We start from the raw sequence: 22,319 nt of genomic DNA, 5'->3' as shown, positions 1-22,319 counted from the left end.
CTCAAAAAGGCCTGCCAGTTCTTTAGATGGGTCCCTACCCGACTGGAAAGCTTTCATGATATCTCTGACTGACATTGCCTCTTCTATCATCTCTGCACCATCAGTTAATTGAGGCTTGTGATAGACCATTCTAGTAGTAGTGGTAATATGAGTTTCCTCTTTAAGACATACGCTTTTATTCATCATGGAGTCTTCATCTGGCATTTTTAGCTGTAAGGCTTTAGAGGAACTCGCTGAAGCTGCTTGTGGCTCTACAGAAGGAAGAGCAGCTGCAGCCTCCTCCATTAGGAGAGGCTCGCAAGGTTCATCTGGCTGCTCATAGCTCATAATATGGACTACTTCAGTCCTGGTCTCAGTTACACAGGGAGGGATGGGTGAATCTGTAAATAAAGGCTTAGGTCCTGTACTTTCTGCACTCTGAGGAGCAGAGGGTGTTTTTTCACTCCTGGTCTCAAATCCACTGTCTGATAGAGGACTTTTATCCTGCTCATGAGAGAGGTCCTCGGGGGATTCCAAAATAGTGTCTGGCCCCTGATATGACTCAACAAGTTTGCTTAGATCCTTTTCTGAGGGAGACCTGATCATGCCTGAGATGGGTGGAGGCATTTTGAGTTTGTGCTCTTGTATTGACATAGATGGTTTGAGGATGCGTTTCTGTTTCTCTTCTCCTTCCTTTCTTACCTCCTCCTCATACCTGCATTTCAACTCTGCCATTTTGGAAAGTGAGCTAGCACCAATGTCATTTGTTAAAAAATCTACTACTTTAGCCAACTCTAGGTCTTTGCTTGACAGGGAGCGTTGCTTGAGGAGAAGTGAGTTTTCATCATATGTAGGGTAATTCTCTGAGAGGGTATGTCTTTGTGCCTCCTCGATCTCATCTTTGGAAAATTCCTCCCACTCATCCTCTGAGACTCTTTCTTTACTTGAAGTGACCTTATTTTCACTCGTGATATCTTTCTGTAATATCTCACTGACTTTGACTAGGTCTTCTTTCACCTTTTCCACCAAAGTAAATGGCTCCTCATCCTCTAACTTAGTTTCTTTAGGAGTGCCGGTATTTGACGTTTGGACAGTTTTAGCTGCTGTCTGTGTGTCTGTCTGTAGGATAGCTGTCATTCTGATCAGATCCTCCTTCATGTCTGCTACATCTTTCAGAATCTCCTGATTGGAAGCTGCAGTTGGGTGGATGATGGGTGGTGTAATAAATGGAGGAGATTTCAACTGTGACTTTATTTTTGATGCAGTAACACAGGAAGACATAGAGGAAGAAGATGAGGTTGAGGCATGAGGGGAATCAGGCAGTGCCATTTTAAAAGACCCTGGCCCTGGTTTGACAAGCGTGTCTGGGATAACATTGACCAATGAATACACGGGTACAGTCATCGTATTAGATGAAACTGCTGAGTTGGAAGGGGCAGCTACAGATCTCAGAGTACCATAAGCAGAACTTGCTGTTGTAGATCTACGTGAGGAAGATAGTGATTTAAGAGTGCCATAGCCCGAGACAGAGTATGAGTCTATCGCTTCATTTATGGCTGCACTAACACCAGAGGTTGCTGCCTGAGTGGTGGCTTGGATCCTCTCTTGAAGGCTGCTACTTCTCTCTGAGAGATGGCGTGAAGAAGGACAGGATGGTGTGGAGGAGGAGGACGAATATTTAACAGGCGAGACTGATCCGTTCATCATGGACAATTCTGAGGAAGCAATAGTTGTCTGCTCAGTTGAGGAGAAAGATGAGATGGATGATCTTCCTCCCCGGGAAGAGAGTGTTGAATCTACAGAGGTTTTCAGAGAAGACAGGCTGGAGATGCTTTTAACAGAAGAAAGGTTAGGTGCCCCTAAATCTGTGCCAAGTGTGGACCCAAGTGCAGTTTTAAAAGGCAGATTAGCATTATATATGTTGTAAGGTGTCTTTGGTGATACTGGAGCTGTCATAGGAGTTGATGATCTCTCTGGTACAGAAACATTTTGCGTTGAGTGAAGTGGGGAAGTCCTTGATGTGTATGCTGAAGCAAGACTTTTTATAGATGCTGGATCTGTGGCAAGTTTACATGGGCTTCCAGAGGACACTAGGCTGGCAGACCCCTGGACGGGGTACTGACCCTGTTGGACCACAGTTTTAATGGGTGAAGGCATAGTCCTGTAAGACCTGATGGGGGATGAAGACACTAGGTCGCTGAGTGATTTAACTGGAGATGACACTGCTGGTGATCCCTGGGTGGCTTTGATAGATGCAGGACATGCAGGTGATGGGGAGGATAGGGGCCAGGAAGATTTCAGTGGAGAAGCAGCTGGTGAGCCTGCCGGTGAATCAGTACTGGTGAGGGAACCCCCCACTCCGACGGGCCTTGTTTGGCCAGGGACGGTAATAGGAGCAGTCGACCATGGTGGGTAAGGTCTGGTTGGAAAGACAGGTTTGTGAGGGTAACCAGCAGGCAGTGTTCTTGCTGCTGCGCTTCGTTCAACTGCTGTTTCTTCAGATGAATTGGTAAAAAATAATGAATAAGTAGGAATGGGAAAAAACAAAAATAAAACAATGCAGAATAGTGAAGGTAACAAACAAAACAACGAAAATTATGTTGGGGAAGAAAAAAGAAGGAGGAAAAAAAACGTGAAAGAAGAAGAGATCAGAGGAGGAAGACTTGGTCAGTGATTCCTGGTATTAAACTAGTACCAAGGAAGGAAAATAGCAGTTCTATGAAGTGCTGTTATAATATCTTTGAGTATTAACTTAAGATGGATAAAAACAGTTGTGTTCCTGTGTGATTCAAGACTGGATGATTCAAAAATGATCCAAAGAACGACAGCAACAACACAATGAAAGAAATAAACAAAGCACATACAGCAGCAAAGTAAGATTTCAAAGACGATGGTGTCGACTAACAACTGACAACTGACAACAGAAAAATGGCAGGACAAATGGACCAGGATTAACACAAAAACAACTTCTCTCTTTGGACTTCAGATGTTCTAAAATAAGTGTATGGCTGCTGGATCTAATTTCAATCTGCTTTTTAAAGTGCCTTTTATCTGTTTGATCCAAAAATTATATAGATTCCCGATAGACATTTTAGACACGATACAATAGAGCCAAGGGCTGCATACGTTGTCATTTTTTATTACTAGATAAAAACAAAATATGACAATGTGTTTTCCAAGACTGAGGTTTTGGCCCATTTTGTCATGCAAGATCAATAAATTCTGGTGACAAATAGATTGTGGAAACTGAAAAGAAACACCTGAGAGAAAGCCAAACTCAAGAACTTCTAACATGCATTTTTGTCCCACAAAAAAGCTGCCACATCATCACAAAGCCAAAAGAGCTTCGAACTCATAGGCGACAAATGAAAAACAAACAAAAAAATTTTACTTTGACCTCCTTCCAAAATGCCATTAACATTGTGTTGGTAAGTCAAAGAAAAATTTTAATGTTGCTGCATTTCAGCTTCTACAAATCAGCAGTGGAAACCAACCAGACAAATCCAACTCACAACGTGGGCAAGCACAGCACAAAAACTTAAAAACCACTCATTGACCCATGCAAAAATATGTACCCTGTTGTAAACAAGCATGTGGACAGTGCATGTTATGTAAGATGAGAAATATGTATTAATTACATTAAGAAAATCACATCTATCTACATATTGATGACGCATTTTACAGGGTTATTACAATGGTTAATAAACTAACTTATCCTTGTTATGTATCCTTGTTATAATCATCAAAGGGTTTGTTAGTGAAAATGTCAAACTCACTCAGTGCAGGCTCGGCCAGATAGCTGTAGCGCTTACGTAAGGCTAGGGATGCAAAGGTATGACGTCGCTCTGGCTTTTCAGTCTGCAACAATAGCAAACAACACAAAAACCTATCAGTTCTAGGTCACCCTACATTTTATAGCGTTGACAAATGAGAATCATTTGGGCCTTATAATGTCAAGTAAAGCAAACCCAGTAGTCTGCGTTAGTAGCATAAAGACAAAGCCCATATTCAACAGTTGAACTGTACTGCAGCAAATTCTCCTTTAAGAGTTTTCACTGCACTTCATACTTCTACGTCTGTAAGCGCCCACAGTGCGACTTACATTAAGTGTTGCTAAGCCAAGCTAGTGAAATTAGCTTTAGTTGGAAGCCAGAAACCTAAGCACTTAAAAATCTAAATAATCTGTTTTAAGGTTAGCAAAGGTTACATCTTGTCTAATCTCTAAAAGCACATACTATGTATGTATGTACGTATCACATACTGTTGAGCGTATGGAATAGGGACTGGTTTGAAAGAAATAGTTTCTCATATCTACAATATGTCATGCAATACTGAGCACCAAACATCTGCTTTGAACAAACGAAGCTTATATTGCTCTCGTAGAAGCAGAAAAATAAGGCTATGATGAGCAGAGCAGGGCCACTAAAGATTTAGCGCAGAGGACAGCACATGGTGGGGAGGGTGTGGTTTACCTCGTCCTCGGCATCTGACTCCATTTCCTGGTTCCCAAGATGTATTGCAGAAAGAGGGGGAGTAACATAATGGAAAGCAGGGGAAAAGAAACATCAGGGTGTGAAAAAAGGGGTGATTGACAGAAGCTCTAAGAGCAGCCACTTGAGCAAACTCAGCAAAGGAAAAAAAATTGATCATACAAACACACACACATAAATAAAAATCACTCAGTAGAAAAACAGCAAATAAACTCAAGCCACAAAAAAGCCAGCCTGATAATCAAAAAAGCCTGTTGCACAAAAGCCTTCAGCCAAAAGCATGTCATCTAAATCAAAAGGTAAGTGGGAACTAAATAAAACAGCCAATGACAAAAATCCACTGCATAGGTAACCAATATATAGAGAGAAGCTTTAAACAGATAAAAGACACAGTGGCGGCAGTTTGGCCAAAGTCTTTCTCTGTCGTTCACCTATTTGTGTTATAGGGGCCGAAACTACCCTACCCATGATCATGGATATGGAGGTGACAACAGAGAATGGTGAGTTCACGCTACTTTACCTTTTTCACTGCAGGTAGAGTGATGTTCAGGTTGCACACGGCAGTTTGTGGAAGGCCCTTTGTGGTCTTACACTCTTTAAGGAAAGTGAGACGACCACAGGGCTCCTGGCTTGGATCTCTTACCTAGAGAGAAAAAACAGCTTCTTCATGTACATTCCTTTATAAGATGGTAGCTTTTTTTTTTTTTATTAATACCCGAGTTTGACGTTATTAGGGATTATTTCAGCACGTAACATCAGCAAAGATACAATTTTTAATATAGTATGTTGTATTTGTTCCCCAACAATCTGCTCTATATACAGATTTAGTCATTACTTTTAATGATATTTAATGATATGTCATTAAATATTATATGTGGCATTGCATTGATGCAGAAGATGGTTGTATTAAAAACACCACTTGTGCAATGTAAAGGAAATTTGTTGCATCTTTGACCAAACAATAATCTTTAGAACATTTTACCTATAGTATGGCAAAAGACAAAAACAAAATTTCTGACTGTGACTTTGGTTTGACATGTAATCTTCAGCTTTAGTTTGCTAATTGAGCATTTGTTGAATAAAGAATAATTAAACAGCCCTATTTGTACATGTTCTAAAAAAGGTACTCTACTTTGTTGGATATAGTTAACATGGAGCGAAAAACAAAAGCTTTGATTACAACAGAGATGTGATTAATGAGTCAATCAATAACAAGGTTATTCAGATGTGGAAAAGGGAAATAGGTCATACTTAGTGAACCGGGTTGATTTTGTTGAAAGCTAGTCTAAGTACCAGTAGGCCAATAAAGGCAAACAGAGCTCAATCACAACTTAGCATTACACTGCAACAGAAACAAAATTATTCTAGTTGCTTCATTTGTGTGAAATGTAGTATTATTTTTCAAACTTCACATTCCAGGTTTCATGGCAGTGATGGGGTGCATTTTGGAGTACCTTGACACAGAACGGCAAGCGGTTCTCCTTGAAGGCGTAGAAGTTAAGAACTAACTGCTGACCAGCTTTAGTAAGAGGAACCAAGTTTCCATAACAATCCACATAAATGGGCCTGCCCTCCAGAACCTGAGTGAGCACATCAACATGGTAAGAACAACATTGATAAGCAACAATAAAAAGCAACATACAACATTATTATTTCTACAGGTACTCGGCTGGGTGTCGTGAGGTACGCTTGATCAGATAAAGCTAATCTGCGAAGTAACTAGTAACTAGCTTCTTAATTGACTAAGTAGAATAAATGGTTTAAAGACAAGTCAAAATTGGAACACTAAATATATTGTTAGTTGATTTCTATTTTTTGAATTGTGTAAAGTTCCTAATTTTCATTTTGACAGGAAAACAATAGATATTGAGAACATAAACCACACCTCTATGTCTTTGCTCCGTGCCACCTCCTCAAAATTCTCCTGCTGCTCCAAGGTCTTGTCCACCTTGTCGTCCGTCATACAGAAGCACCTGAGACTGGACTCCACTGGGTCGTTCATCTTTGCAAACACCACAAACTTTGCCATGTAGGGCACACAGATCAGCTCCCTGTACAGCTGTGTGGCCAGACCCACAGTCTCTGGTATCTGATGGCAGTCTGCTAACCAAAACCTACACAAAAGACAAATAAGATGATGAACAATTCAGAGATACAGTAAGTACAACAGATTCAGTCTCAAGCACTTGTTTTCGTGCTGTTTCAGAAGAAGCACAGTGTAACACACTCACCTGGCAGAAACATTGGTGGTGAAGGAGACACAGTCATTGACGAAGGTGAGAGGAGTTGTGCCTGTGATGTCTTCCCACTGTGCTGGGGACGTACCACCTGGTAGAAAGTCATAAATTAGAACGACACCACTATCTAACCCAGCTGAAGTCTCATAACCAGACCAAAGTCACATTTGCAGCTACGTGCTGTTTGCTGTCCTGCAGCTAAAAAGCAAACTATACTGCACCCTGACGTTAGCAGGTCGTTTTTCTTTTTGCTTGTTCATCAAACTAATGTGCAGAACAAGATAAATGTTCATTATTGTAAGTAAGATTAAATAGAAACTTTAATTAAATTAAGCTGAATATACACACACACACACGCACACACCTGTGATGCTACAGAGAAGGCGGAGACAGGGAGTACTGTCTCCTTTGTAGCCATTGCTGAGCCCCTCCCCTGAAAGAGGCGGGACTGGGATCGTCATGGTGATGGGCTTGTGGAACTTCCGTCTCCTGGGCTCCACGGTAACGATGGGACTGAACGTTGCTCGGTTACCAAGGATTTTCTTCACAGTCTCGTCGGGAACAGGCTGAGCCTGGAAAAGACAACAATAAATTAGGAATGTGTGCTCAACATGGTGAACATACAAATTATAATAAATTCACAACTATTTCTACTATTGCAATTTAAGCTAACACTGTTGTTAAAAATACTATGTCACTACTTTGATCCTATTGTTACTTCTATAATGAAAATACAGCTGACACAACGACTTCCAATGCTAATACAACTACCACTAAAACTACTATTACTAATTACTACTGCTAACCCTAATTCTGCCAAGGCTAAAGCTAATATTGATAATGACTGCTATATTACTATGACTTATTATCACTATTAATTGTACTGAAACTGTTAATGCTAATATGAGAACTAATGGTAATGCTACTGTTCTGATTAAAACTACTGCTAGTAATACCAGTGCTACTACAAATAAATAAATATAGCTACAAATGCTAACATTACCACTATAAATTAAAGCCAAATATAACAACTAGCTACTACAAACACTACAAATGAGTTGAATGCTGCAACTAGTAATAAGCCCTGACAGCACCACTGCTGCTGACGCTAACCCTAATGCTGCCAACACTGATGCTAGTGCTAGTACAACCTTCTACTACTGGTACACTAAAATTACTAACTGGCTGTCTGACTTTAACTAAACTGTCCGTTTTGTTCTCCTTACTAAAAGATGCATTGCACCCATCGGCCCTGACATCTCTTAACTCACCTGTAGTCCAACTTTAATCTTTTTTGTTAACGCCCCCTCAGGAAAAGAAGCTTGAACCAATGGGACGCACTGGCTGTGCAGAGTCCCTCCCTCTGGCCCCATCTGATTGGTCTCCTGTCTGATACGAGACACCACAGCAAAGTACTGAGGGAAGTCCTTGGTGACTATGCGGCAGATTCTTTTCCTCTCCAGCTCGTCAGGACTATCCAGCTCTAGAGAGGAGGAAAATATATATTATTTTATTACCATGTTGTGAAGCAGTTTTTATTCTATTGCACAAAAAAGTAAAAATGGGAGCTTTACCTTCATCCATTCCATTGAGGAGCTGATTGAGATCATCAGTCTTACAGTCGTAGAGATGCTCTTTCCAGGTTTCTCCGTTCTCGCTGCGCAGCAGGATCAGTTCTCTCTCTTGGCCCCGCATCGAGCCAAAATGGGGAATCTCCACAATTACAGGCCTGGAGAGGTACATGTTATGGAAATATGGTTAGGGTCTGAAAATAGTGAAATATGAATTAGGTCACTGAATGACACTGGTCTCAAAAACATACTGTACATATATGAATGAGCTGTGCTCTGCTGATGACAGTGTGGCTTTGTAAAGAAAGCTGTGGCGGTGCTGCAGTTCGATGGGACATTCAGAGTGCATGTTATCACCTGGCATGACTTGACAAGACAGATGAAATGGAATAAGGGGTTGGAGGAGAAAGCTGCACAGCCCTTACGTCAACAAGTCATAAATGCAACATAAGAGAGAAGGATGAACAAGGTCTAGCCTGAAGACTTTTTGTTTTAAGAGTCCTCAGAGTAGAGAAAGAAATAGACCAGAATAAAATACACACTGTGAAGGGGAACCAGAGGAACTATATTCACTGATTATACCTTTAGCAAAGGGACTCACAAAATTATTATTAATTATCAACTTCTGGGGTCCAATATGCTAATCTTTCAATCATGAGATTAAGATTAAGATTTCATGATTTAATGTTGTCCTTGTGGCAAAGAAATGTGTCCAGGAGATTTTTTAAAATGACGAAAGACTGACCAGGAACTGAAGATTCAACAATCTGTGTAGATTATCCGTCTACTAAGAGGTTCTGGCTGAAATTCCACTTCTTACGATTCCAGCTGTGTGTTAAAAGATGCATTTTTTTCTGTTTATATTATAGTATTTATACACTTTTTCTAATTAAATTAAACTTAAGTGCCTATGTCTGATTAGTGTTTGGGATTAAAAAACTTCCAGTGGTCACACATACTACTTTAGTCAGAGTGGTGACTATGGAAAAACTCTGTCATCCCAGAATGCTGTGAGGATGAACACCATTCTGCACAGCATCCGTTTACAAGTAAAACTGCCCATATGCACCAGCTGTTTTTATGTACACGCTGGGGCTGGGACAACAGTCAGCAGGACTCTGTGCTGGCATTTCTAAATGCCTTCTGGTGAATATGGGGTAAAGGGAAATAATGTTTTGTCTTTCAATAGTATTACACATTAAATTGAGAGGTTGGCAAATTTATGGACTTTATACAGTAGAGGTACAATTGCATTGATTGCAGTAGATTGTACAGGCGTACCTAACAAAGTGACTGCTTCGTGTATAATATTATTAAGAAGTGGATGGAATCAATCTCACAATTCATACTTTATGATAAAGTCTTTTGTGAAACCTAAAAAAACTCTAGAAATCAACTTCACAAAATACTGTGGGATGACATAAAACTGATCTCAAAGGTGAAGTAAAGTAAGATCATGGGAAGCAGGATGATGCTTGGCTTGAGGAGGAAAAGGCTCATGCCCAACAAGCGCAGTCCAGTCCAAACAGCCATTCAAAACCTTCTTTTTCAGTGACATCAGAAGCCTCTGAAATCAAAAGAATACAGTGATCTCTAAATGAAGGTGCAACTGCAATGGATTTAACACTAGTTTGTGTAGTTTTAGGAAGAATTTGAATATCTGAAAACTATATTCTGAGTCTGTCCCTGAACTGTAAATAAGGCTAGAATGAATTGCTGTGGTGGACCCATCTTCTAACCAACTTTAAATACAAGTAGTAGTAGTAGTTAAATCTCTTAGATTTCTTCCCAAAACTACATGGCGACCATATATGATAATAATGTTGTAACCTAAGAAATTAAAGTCAACGAAGATGGGTAAAATAATCATATCCATCAGCATGAATCAGCCTCAGTCATGTCGTTTTCTCGGAGGAGGTGGGAGGTACAGGAGGGAGAGGAGCAGAGGGGTAAGGACGGGGGGTGCTATGTTTGGTTCCTACCCAACAAATCTAGTTCCTCTGGGTCCCAGCTGTAGCACTGGACTAACCAGGCTCTCGCCTTCATTAAGGGCTGGCAGCTTTCTGGGAAGATGTAGTTTACTGTGTCCACAAGATAATGAAACACACATATACACAAAAGACACACCGGTAAAATCAGTAAGAGCACACACCACTGAATTCTAGTTTTGTATCAGTAATAAATTGATTTCTAGTCCTTTTTTACCAGTGAAAGATATATATATATATATATATATATATATATATATATATATATATATATATATATATATATATATATATATATATATATATATATCATTAAAGGGTCCTCCTTTATGTATTATTTACATGTTCTGCACAGTTCCATTGTTGCAGTTTGGCTAAACATGCACGTGAGAGTTTCTATATGCTCTTACAGCTTGTTTAGTACCATCTCTTACTAGTAAAGATCTAATGTTAATGAATGGTTAGCATTGATGGAAAGATATTCTAATGTTGAAGTCCTTAATTAAATAGTTGATGAAAAAAACTAATAAGCAACAATTACAAGTGTCATTTATAAAATCTAAGTTTAAGTTCAACTTCTCACAAAGAAAAAAGGAATCTACTTGGAGTACACTTCTTTTAAAAACTTTCTAACACTTTCATTATATTTGAAATGACTGATAGGTTATCTGTTAAATTCAACAATATGTTTTCAGAGACTTGGAGTGAGTTGATTGAAATTGGACCACAATACCAACCTAAACCCCGTCAGTGCTACATATTGTTCCTTTAAACTGCAAATCAAGCAGCAGCTACCACACGTCATAATGCGCATACACACATTCACACTTTCAAATGTAAATGCAGATGGTCGGAAATGATGATGGCAAAAAGCACAGGGAGGGAGATGTTGAGGTACTGAACTACAGTGGACAGAATTAAGCAATTAAGCAACATTAATACTAGTGAGAAAAAAAAATCATTTTTACCCAAGGAACTGCGCTCCTGCTGGACCAACCTCAACCAGCCGGCTAGCCAGGCCTTCTCCTTCCACCATCGGAGGAGGCGACGCTAGTTTGTGCCTCTTGACCAGTCGACAGGTGATCCTGGTGGGCGCTGTGCACTTTCTGGGTGGGATGATGATGCGCATGCCATTGTGACGACTTCCTCTCATGGAACCGCCTCTTGCGTCGACCATGAAGCTGACCAGGAACCTGAAGGAGAAGGAAAAGGAAGGAGGACAAGAAGAAACAAAAAGTGATAGAGGAAAGAGAGAAGTCATCTCTCAATCGAGCAGAGAGGCCAAAGAAGGGAGGAAAAAGAGAAAACCAGAGACACAGAGGGAAGGATAGAGAAAATCATTAATAATAATAAACAGTTTTATAAGTTTAACAGCAGCATTGATGGAGAGAGAGGGTCTTTAGTTGAGGTGAGGTCGCGTTCCATGCTGTGATCTTCAAAACACACAGTGTGAGAAAAAGAGAGAAGAGATAAAGAAGGAAGGAAGAACTGAAATGTAAGGAGTTTTCTGTGTTGGCTCTGACTGTGCTTCAACAAGTGGTGGTTACCAGTAGAAAGATGTGATTTTTATAATACATTAAACAGGACTGATGGCTCAATGACTACACTGAATGCAAATATATAATTGTTTTATGTCAATTAATATAACGTACACAGCCAATACCGCCAACACAGGAGCTTCCAATGTCACCTGTGTTTTACCGATATTAAAAGGTGGCATAATTCTGTGTTTAACTCATCTTAACTTAAAGAAGAAGCTCACACACAGATTCACACCATGCAATTTGGGTCATGTTAGTTTATATGTAGCACAAATAGTGTATGAACTGTAGTACATCCACTCACAGATTAGAAAACACTCAAACTCACACAGGACTGTTTTTAACTGGCGACTGACTCTTGACCATTTGATCTAAATCTAAAGAGGAGAACGTCCTGCTAGACCATCACTGACATCCAGCTGTAACTAAAGCACAACACCAGGTCGTTCCAATCTCCCCAAAGTCACATTCTGCCAGTTCTTGCAGCATCTCAAGAAAATATGTAAGACAATTTACTCCAAACACAAAGAATAAACACACAGGCCAAAAAACCCCACACCACTTTACGTCAGGTTTGTAACACAGTTCGTACAGTGGCAAAAAAAAAGTAGGTGAAACTTTTAGAATTTGACGGTTTTCTGCATTAATTTGTCATAAAATGTGATCTGATCTTCTTTATTGAGAAAAACCATAAAAACTTCAAAGTGATAGTTGAAAAAGTAAGAGAACCTTTGGAATGAATAGCTGGGCTCTGACTTGGCCGCTCCAAAAGGCAGATTTTGCTTGTTCAATGTTTTACATACTGTAGACCTATGAACACAGATGTTAGCACTGTTCCACTGATGCCTTCAAATCTTTGTCTGCCTGTCGGGGTTGTTTCTTTACCTCCATTTGTAGATTGTTTAACTGTAGACTGGCGAATTTCTAAAGTCTTTGACATCACTTTGTGACCCTTTCCAGCTTCATGTAAATCATCAATTCTTGATCGTTGATCCTCTGAAAGCTCCTTTTAGCGAGGCATGGCTCACATAAGCGTATTGTTGTGGGGAGCAAACCTAAAGAGTTAGAGTGGTTTGTGTCAGTCGACGTAGCTTCAGTCCACACCTCCAAACTAATTTTCTTAACTTATGCAAACACCTGACTTCAATTAGCTGTTTTGAGGTCATTATTCAAAGGGTTTTTATGGTTGTTCTCAAAAAACATGATAGATCAGAATTATCTTTTGATGACAAATGAATGCAGAAAACCATGACGTTCTAAAAGGTTCACATACTTTTTCTCGCCACTGTATGTGAGAAGAGCAAACACAGATGTTATGAGTGGACAGAGAGGGGAGGGTGTGATGCCACAGGAAGTAACACAGAGTAGTGGTGGTGATGAAGAGGGCAACCAATCACAGTTAATCACCTGCTGTCGTACTGCGGGAGCGGAGAGGAAAAACTGCAGGATGGACAACAAAGCAATGCAGGAGCGACAGGTCAATAACAGAGATTTTTCATTGGAAGTACCACTGAGAAGACGATTAGGAGTCCTTTGAAGAAGTGGTTCAACAGTTTGGGAAAGACACTTATTTGCTTGGAGGCACAGCTGACTATGATGTAGATGAGAGGATTGATATCTTATGTCAGGAAGGACGTTAGCTCAGATCTTCTGAATGTTCCTTCTTTTTTCTTTATTTACAGAAGAACATTGTCTCAGTTTTGTCGTCTGACAGAATAAGGACATTTTCCCAAATGTCAAAATGTTGCTTTAAATTAAAACTCATTAATTTCCACAGTTTGGTGAGTAACAGGCAGATCTGCCCCTGCATCAGTGTTTTTTTAATTGATCTCTTTTAAGATCTAATCTTGAGCAGTTTGTAGACATAGACAGTACTGTACCATCATTTTATGCACAGCTGCATAGTTGTTTAAATACTTATCAATCATATAATACCACCAGGGAGGTGTCTCTATCATGACAGTGTGCTCAAAAATACAGGCATAAAGGACTATCTTCAGCAACAAAAAGATCATGACGTCTACCAACAGATGGTAAAGACTCTGCAAACATCATGGAGTCGGTCTGAGATTAGACGAAGAGACAGATGTCACTGACGCAGAAGAACTGAGGAAGAAGTTCTCACGACATTAGGTTGGAAAGTATCCTCACTTTACTTTTACTGCCAAAACGTTTGCAGAGTACAATTAAAGGATGGGAGTGAACAACTTATTTGAAATAACTAGAGATTCAGAGAGTGTGTGAAGAGAAACTTCTGCAAGTAGGAGCTGCTTTCTTTGGAGGAAAAACAGTGAGAAAGAGAAAATATACAATGAACAATGTGTATTTCGTAGTACATGTGCCTTTATCCAGGTAGCCTTTCACATGTGCTTACCCAGAGTGTATTGGTGAGGAGACTAGGTTGACATTATCCAGTGCATCTGCATTCCAGCTGTACCTCCTCAGAGAGTCGTTGTCGATGTCTTTAGCCACCGTCAAATGCTGCGAAGGAGGGAACAACGTCACTGCAGTGCAAAAGTGTAAATAAGTGCATGTTTCTGAGGAGGGTGGCAAAGAAATCAAATAATGTTTTTCTTTTCATGAAACCATGCACTTAAATAAAAGAAAGAGAAAACACTGTACAGGTGTGGTCTACAGTTTCCTGCTGGACAAAAAACATGTCGTCATGAACATGCTTTAAGAGAAGTTAAAGCTGGTTGTGTGACTTGTTGACTTATTAGCCATTGAAGGCTTAAAGATGACAACACAGCTACTTATGTCATCATCAGGGCATCACTGCTGGCTTTACTTGCAAGATTTATGGCTGAGTCATTAAATGATTACTACCCAGAGAGAGGACATCAGACATCATTACAGCAGGAGTGAATCAGATTTCATTAGGACCCAAGCTGTTCAAAATATGTTGTTGACATTCAGTATGTCATCAAAACAGCAAACCATTAACAGAGCGATCGACTCTAATTAAAAATCCATCTTTAAGGATGGAAAGAAAGTCGTCAACATCAGATGGCCAAAAATGAAAATCAGATTACAGATTCACACATACATTAAATAAAAAAGATGCAATATTTCCATTCCAGATGGGCTCAGGGACACTATTTGATGGCATAAGGAGTATATCAACATAAACAATAAATAAATACAATATAAAAATCTGCAGGCAATTCTTAAAAAAACATATTATAAACCAAACACATAAAAATATGTTTAAATACTCTCAATCCATACGTGACTCAAAGATGACGATCATACAGTAGACAGTACGTGCTCTACTGTCCATGGTTACAGATGAGCAGAACTGAACTGAAAAGAAAATTATATATAGCAAATAATAAGAAATTCTAAACAGTATTCTTAACATGCACAGACAGAACCGAACATCTACCTTATTGTGTTGCTCTACTATGAAAGACTTTTCCTTACAGAGCATCTGGAGCAGCATGAGAGGAGACAAGCTGTTACTTAGCAGCTGTTAGATGCACAAATCATACACTGATCACAGCATTATGTCCAAACTATGTAAGCTGTCGTTTTGCTGTCAAATAGAAAAAAATTAAATAAAAAAAATCTTATTATCCCTATTGTCTATATCAGAGCAGATAATGATGATCAGAGCAAATTGATAATGATAATAATTGGATGCTCTAGTGTTAGTGTGTAATTTAATGTGTAATTCTAGTTTGCTTTGTTTGAATGATACTGCCCAAGACCTTTTAGCTCACACTATATATTCTTCTAATTTCCTGCTGATGCCAGTTTGTTGAATCCTTAAAGTAACTGGGCCATTACACTAATCCCTTCTTATGCAGCATCACTAACCACTAATCTCATTTCCTCTTTCAGTAAAATGTAACGGGATTGGTTGTCCTTGTGTCACCAACAACTCAGGTGTAAGAGGATTGGTGAATAGCTTGTAGCTTTTGATGACAGCTTGGCACATGTGGACACAGAACTTTACCGTTTGTGATGTTGTGACCTGTCAATTACGATGCGAGAGTAAAACACAGATGCACAGAGACACAGAGCACCTTAAATAGGTCCTTTCACTGTACGTACCATTTCTTTATTTGGTGCCAGAATCTCCTCTATCATCATGCTGTCCCGCGTGAACGAGCTCCGGTTGAGCGTGTTGGACCTATCAGAACTGAAGGAACGCAGGCTTGGTGTGGTTGCCGTAGAAGTCACGGATTACCAAGACAACAGTCACAATGATGGAGAGGGGAGGTGAGGAGGAGGAGGTGGAGTCGGGAGGGAGTGGGTGTGAGGGGGGGTATGAAAGTGAACAGAAAAAACAAACATAAACACATTAAATGCATGCTGCTTCCAGGAACCTGACTGTATGCCACCAGTGACCACCACACCACAACATCTTCTATTCCTTCTACTGTTAATACTGATATTAGGGCAATAAAACACCTTAAGACACTAGAAACTCTGCAGAAAGTGTAGTTTCTTCATATGTGAATTCCCAAAAAGCCTGAGTATGATATTTAAAAAGATTCCTGTATGATGGTCCGTGAACACAGCCTCAGGGAATGAAAATGAATTAGCTGCTTATCTTTTGCCAATACATCCACATTAACCTGTACAATGTTAGAGAGAGATAATGTTTCTGTCCCAGTGCATTTGTCAGTGAACAAACTGTATGTTGTGATGGGGTTTGGAGAGACACTTTATGAGGCAAATAAAGAGCATTCCTGAGCAATGGTGTGATGAATGTTTGCGTGCAACATCTCAGCTGCAATTACAACAGTGTTACGTGCTCTATAAGTAAACCAACATGTAGCCTGTGCTCAGTTGCAACAGCAAAAACCCTCATACATATGATATGAGCCCATGCAAAGAAACGATTCAGTATTGTACCTAAAAATGCATGTGCATACTTATTTTTTCATTTTGAAATCCTTTACTGCCTTGTCCTTGAGTGCTTGTCACAAGTACAATGTGATTTAATTATTCTGCACTGTTCATCCTGCATGACGCTAAACTGATAAAGGCAATAGGAGCCATATTGCCCACACATGTATCAGTTCAGGCCCCTGGAAGCTCGATGAAGCAATGCTCCAAACACAGAAACCAAAATAATGCAAGCTACAGCTTTGTGGTAAACCCACAAAGACCTAGGCACAAGTGATACAGTCACCACAGTCAAACACAAAAGCAAACACAACAGACTATTCTCAACAAACACCAACCAGCTGAGCTGTTTTTCCCCCAAACTGGACAAAGATCACAGAAGTGAACCACACTACACAGCACTGCACCTACTGTTAACATACAGCGTTAGAAACATAAAAGCTAGTCAACATCATTATGTTAGTGGTCTAATGGGTTAATGTGTGTTACACTGGACCACAAAGTCGCGATATTGATAGCAACTGGGGTTTGAGGGCATAGGGAGGGGTGAAGGTGTGGGATGTGTAGGGCAGGAAGGTGATGGGGAAGGTGTAGGGGGGCCTCTTCATGCCTTCAGCCTTACCTGACTCTGGGACTAACATTAGGAACGGACATGAGGAGAGAATAAAAGATCGTGAACAAACAAACAGAGGAGTGGACCCAGAGATGCAGAGAGGAGAAAAGCCAGAGCAGAGACGCAGATTGATTGAATGATGCCACCTGACCGACTCACCAACCGCCTGTCGCCCTGCGTGGCATCGTCGCTTCTCGCTGTCTAACTGAAACTGGCAGCATTCGTTCAATCTATAAACTTAAATCTAAATCAATATAATGTATTTTATATTATTTTAATGATTTATCACAGACTTGTTTCCTGGTGTAAACAGCTTTTCCCCCCTGGTCATATATATGTAATGTTATTGTGAGTTACCATGTTTTAATTAACTTTGCTTTTATATTTTAAACTTTATGTCATAGCTTGCTCCTCCCTCTCATAATGTTGTGTGGTTTATTCTTATTTTATTCCTAATGTTAGCCTTTTGCTAACACTGGCGCGTTTAGAGTGGTGTATACTGTATGTCCCTATGATCAAGAGTTTGTATCTTACACATAGTGACATAATCAATATTAGACTTAAATCCTAGTTAGTGCTGGTTTAAGCATTATTCAGAGAGCTTAAAACTCAGCATACATGAGCTCTCATTCTGGCTTCTTTACCATAGGAACAGCAGCTGAGGCTCATGGGTATTAATGATTTTTCAAGAATAAACTAACACTGGACAAAACACAAATCCATACAATAAATAAATCATGCAGGATTGTTTCTATGTTGACAATATCAAGAGAGGAAAGCCTTTAAAATCAGACTGCTAAAGTTCCTCCCATCTCACAACTCTACTGGGTTTGCAAACTGATCGAACTGGAAGCAATTTGAACACATCCCTACAAAGGACCAATTTGTTAAACTAAGCGTGAGTAGGTCTCTCACACACTTCCCGTCTCACTCGAACAGCGTGTGTTGATCTAACTCACAGCTCGAGGCTGCGCAATCGAACATGTTTCTAATTTCCTGTGGCTCAGTGTCCATGTGTGTCACTCCTCAGATATTCAATAACCCCCTCCCTCGTCGGCATGTTGCACAAGTGTCAATATTTTCAGTTCAACAGACGCAGAGAGCGAACTATGACCTCCCAGTGGTGAGGGGAAAATCTGTGTGGCAATCTCCAATAGCCTCCCTCGGAGGTCACTACTGTCATGACAGTTTGCTGTTGCAAAAATCTTCAAGTGAAAGTTCAACAACGTGCACACATTTACTAAACTAATGTGAGCCATTTGAATGATGATGATGTGATGAAGCCTTCGTACATCTCATCTATTCTAATATATTATATCTATTATACTTCAACAGTTTAAACAGAGGTTACGGATGGGTTGTGATTTACCTCTGTGACCGTGCACCGACGCTGAAGCCCATGTAGCCCTCCTGAGGGAGCGAGTCATCCCCGAGCTCTCGCAGGTCCTGGGGGGCCAGATATTTGTCCGTGTCCCCCGTCATTGCGTCGTCACCTGGTGGTTAAAAAAAAAAAAGAGCAAAGGGCCCAAGAAACGTTACAGAAAGAAAACACAAGTTCCTCTTGATTGAACGGCTGGCTGGAAAACATTTCAACAGAATGAATGAATGATAAGTCCTGTCCAGCTGCTCAACATTTTGGCTGCTCTCTAGTGTTTTTTGGTGCTTTGTTTGTCCATTCACAGCTCTTTTACACTAGCAGGTCAATGCAGCTTCTGCCCAGAGGCTGTTTTCCAGCTCAGCTGTGGTCCAACAAATACAAAGTCTTGCTGTCACTAAAAGCTTTTTGTCTCCTGCTGTCAGGTTGGTTTAAAAGTAGCAGCAGTAACATCCGTTTAACAGCTTTTAATTCAAATAAAGTTAAGATTATATCGTTATGAGCAAGTTTCAGTCACCACAGAGTCATGTAAAGTGCAGCTTAGAGAAATGAACCACATCATGATCACAGCATACATCTCGCTGAAGCTATAAAACATGTGTTTAAAGAGCTGGAACATACGTTACAGGCGATGTAAGACAACAGTCAGCAGCATGTTATTCCTCTGCAGACGTACTGTGGCTTCTAGCCTACTGCTGAACCGGGGAGAGGGGAGGAGAGCGGGAGTTTAAAAGGGACAGAGCAGCAGGAAAGAAAAGGAAGGCATTCCTACAAGCTACTACAAAGCACCGGAGACCCCACCACCACCACCACCACCACCACCACCCCTCCTGTCCCCTCATCTCCTGCTGCTACAGCACCCCTCCCCCTAAACTTTCTCTCTCTCACACTAACACACTTTACAGACCCCATCTGGCCACATTCCAGTCTATCCTCCGGGATCGCCTCTCGTTCCGGCTTCAACAAGTGCAAACCCCTCCTGAGGGAGTTGAAACCTACCTCCTGCCTTAAAGCACTTCATTCAGCCCGTCGTCCAGTTTGCAGGATTTCGACCTGAACTAACTTCACTGCGAACTGTAACCTCTCCTGCTCCCTCTTGCACACACTACGCTATCTCTCTTTTCACAGCCCAGCGCTCACACAAACAGATCAGCTTTCTCCCGCCTACCCACCCTGCTCTAGGATAATCCAGTGTGTGTGCGTGTGTGTGTGTGTGTGAGTTTCAGAGCAGATACCTAGATCTCACAGCAGGACAGAAATAGTAAGTGGGTGTGTGACTCAAACTAAGTTGTCTAACATCTAAAGTCTTCCTATGCAGCACAGATCTTTATAACTTTGCTCTCTGTAGTTTGTTTTTTATTGTCTTATGTGTCTGTCATTTTTTCGCTTTCTCTTTTGTCCCGTCTTGTTCTACCAGTCTGTCTGCATGAGCTAAACAGTATAAATTCCTTGCTGTCATTGTGCTCACACATACCTTTCCACCTTCCCTCCTCCATCTTCATATTTTCAACTAACACCTTCAGCTACTTCCTTGTGTCTTTACTAGTGTCAAATATTCTTTATAAGACAAAGCGTCTAACAGGAAGGCTTCACAGGTGTCAGAGTAAAGAGACGGTCCACTGTGCAGACAGGTGATATTAACGTGCAGAGAAATGTGGGACACCGATTCAGAGCTTTAGGAAGCAGCAGTCACTGTCAAAACTGTAGGTACAAAATCTCACCATGCAGCTTTAATCCACATATTTAAACCAAACAATCAGGACACAGATGATGCAGAATGCACTGGGTCACACGAGCATTTTAAAACATACTGTTCTCTATCACAACTTCAAATTAGTGCACATATTCAAACCATCAAACATATCAGCTCCCCCTCCCCTTATAACTTTTTAATAAGTCGTTCCACTTTATTTTTCAAACTTGTTTCTCTGAGATTCAAATGTGTTATGTTAGTAGCAGCTGAAGCCTTGACACGCTAGCCTCAAGCAGAGATGAGGAGCAGACTACAGAGGTCTGCTAAAGCCCACACCCACTGATTTACTTAATTTTCAGACTTGTAATCTTCAACTGAAGTGAAGCTGACTCAAGTGGCAGTGGACGGCTTTATCCAACTTTTTCCCCATAGATTTAGTAGTTCTTCCAAAGACACTATACAGACTTTCATGTGTTAAGTCCAGAGTTCTTTAGCAGTGCTGAATCTGACCATCAGTTAAATGTTATATATTTCATTATATATTCCATGGTATTATATACCAGACAAATTCCCACTGAGCAGAACTTTTACTGTGCACTGTTATAACACTTCATATGTTATTGATTTATAAATAATTCGAAGTTGGATCATAACTCAAATTCTGTTGATGCTGACCGGTTTAAAAACTTTGGAAATATTCTTTGTGGAGCCCACAACTGTTTACAAAAGACCTCACAGGGTTTGTGGGCCGTCCTGATTTATTCAGATTCACTCTGTGTGTGTAATATGAGAGCTTGTGTGCAGCCGTGTGTATATGTGTTCCTAAAGTTACACTTCATATATTTTTAGATCAGTTAAGTTGAACAAAACAACAACTCCCACACAAACGCATGCTTATAAACTAGCAACAAAATCTCTAGCTTACACACGTTTTAGTTCAGCTGCATCACTTCAAACTGGTTATTGGAGTTAGTTACAGTGGAAACATCAGGTTGTGGACTTACAGGAATAGCTGATGCAGATATTTCCAACATCCATCTCTGTTTAAACAAAACAAAAAACACCTCTATATTTAATATTTCTGAGTCTCCACCCTATGTATAAATAAGCAGACTTTTATATTGGGTGTAAAAAGAGCCCCCAGTGGGCTGAGTTTGGAAGAAGTAAGGATGGCGTGAGGTTCACCACTCTGTGAAGGACTCCAGAGAAGTCTCTGTAACAAAAAACAGTATTGGATGGTCATGACCTCGAGCCCTTGTGCGACACTGCATTAAATACTGATGCCATTCTGTAGTGGAAAACACAGCTTCAACCCTACTTCTACAGCGCCGAGTTAAAACTCTACGATTTAAAGAATAACATCTAACACAAACGACAAGAGATTGAGATCGTTTTAGAAAATCATGGATGCTCAAAAGCCAGCACCCATGAAGGAACAAGCGTGCATTGGTGCACATGACATGTAGGCTCCATTAATGCTCATCAATATACAGTATGTGCTGTCATGCAGATTGTCTTTTTCAGGCAAGGCCCTAATTATTTCAAAACACATTCTATAGCATAGACCCGGAGTAAAAGAGGAAAGGTGCTAAACTGGAGTCCAGATTCAGACTCTATGAAAAATCTTTGGCACATTATAAAGCAAAAAATACCGCACCGACTGTACCATGTCTTTGTACCATTTTCAATCACATATAGGCCTCAAATCATTGCCTTCTGTTTTTATTTACACTGCGTGCCAACTTGTTTGGAAAAAGGCTCGTATATGTACAGTACTGTGCTAAATATAGATGAGAGCAGCTGAAGGTGTCGGTGGCACTGCTGGTAATCCCCTGATATCTGTGATCACTGTGGGAACTGTTTCAGCTTCTACTGCTGCTGATGTTCAGCACCAGGAACCATTCAGGAAGCAACCGACATGTGACAACTAAAGAATGAAAGTCGACTATTCTTCATCGAAAACACCAGAAGGCAG

General features: G+C 40.4%; 1 protein-coding gene across 12 annotated transcripts in view; it reads right to left on the bottom strand.

The window, feature by feature from the left end:
- Positions 1–22,319, bottom strand: part of LOC113156217 (ankyrin-3-like) — a 104,217-nt gene that overhangs the window by 17,789 nt on the left and 64,109 nt on the right. For 9 of the 12 annotated variants that reach the window (XM_026351187.1, XM_026351180.1, XM_026351186.1 and 6 more), the window contains 13 exons: positions 18,646–18,769; positions 15,863–15,965; positions 14,181–14,287; positions 11,234–11,458; positions 8,281–8,435; positions 7,978–8,189; positions 7,071–7,278; positions 6,701–6,797; positions 6,355–6,583; positions 5,924–6,049; positions 4,990–5,112; positions 4,452–4,478; positions 3,756–3,837 (listed from right to left, as the gene is read on the bottom strand). In XM_026351187.1, coding sequence (XP_026206972.1) covers positions 3,756–3,837; positions 4,452–4,478; positions 4,990–5,112; positions 5,924–6,049; positions 6,355–6,583; positions 6,701–6,797; positions 7,071–7,278; positions 7,978–8,189; positions 8,281–8,435; positions 11,234–11,458; positions 14,181–14,287; positions 15,863–15,965; positions 18,646–18,769 — 1,818 coding nt within the window. The remainder of the gene's footprint in view (positions 1–3,755; positions 3,838–4,451; positions 4,479–4,989; positions 5,113–5,923; positions 6,050–6,354; positions 6,584–6,700; positions 6,798–7,070; positions 7,279–7,977; positions 8,190–8,280; positions 8,436–11,233; positions 11,459–14,180; positions 14,288–15,862; positions 15,966–18,645; positions 18,770–22,319) is intronic. The other 3 variants (XM_026351184.1, XM_026351185.1, XM_026351190.1) reach the window with 1 other exon arrangement.

Source organism: Anabas testudineus, chromosome 19 (genome assembly GCF_900324465.2).
Source record: "Anabas testudineus chromosome 19, fAnaTes1.2, whole genome shotgun sequence".
NCBI lineage: Eukaryota > Metazoa > Chordata > Actinopteri > Anabantiformes > Anabantidae > Anabas > Anabas testudineus.
Note: the sequence above shows the minus strand (reverse complement) of the source record. Positions and strands in the feature narration are given on the sequence as shown.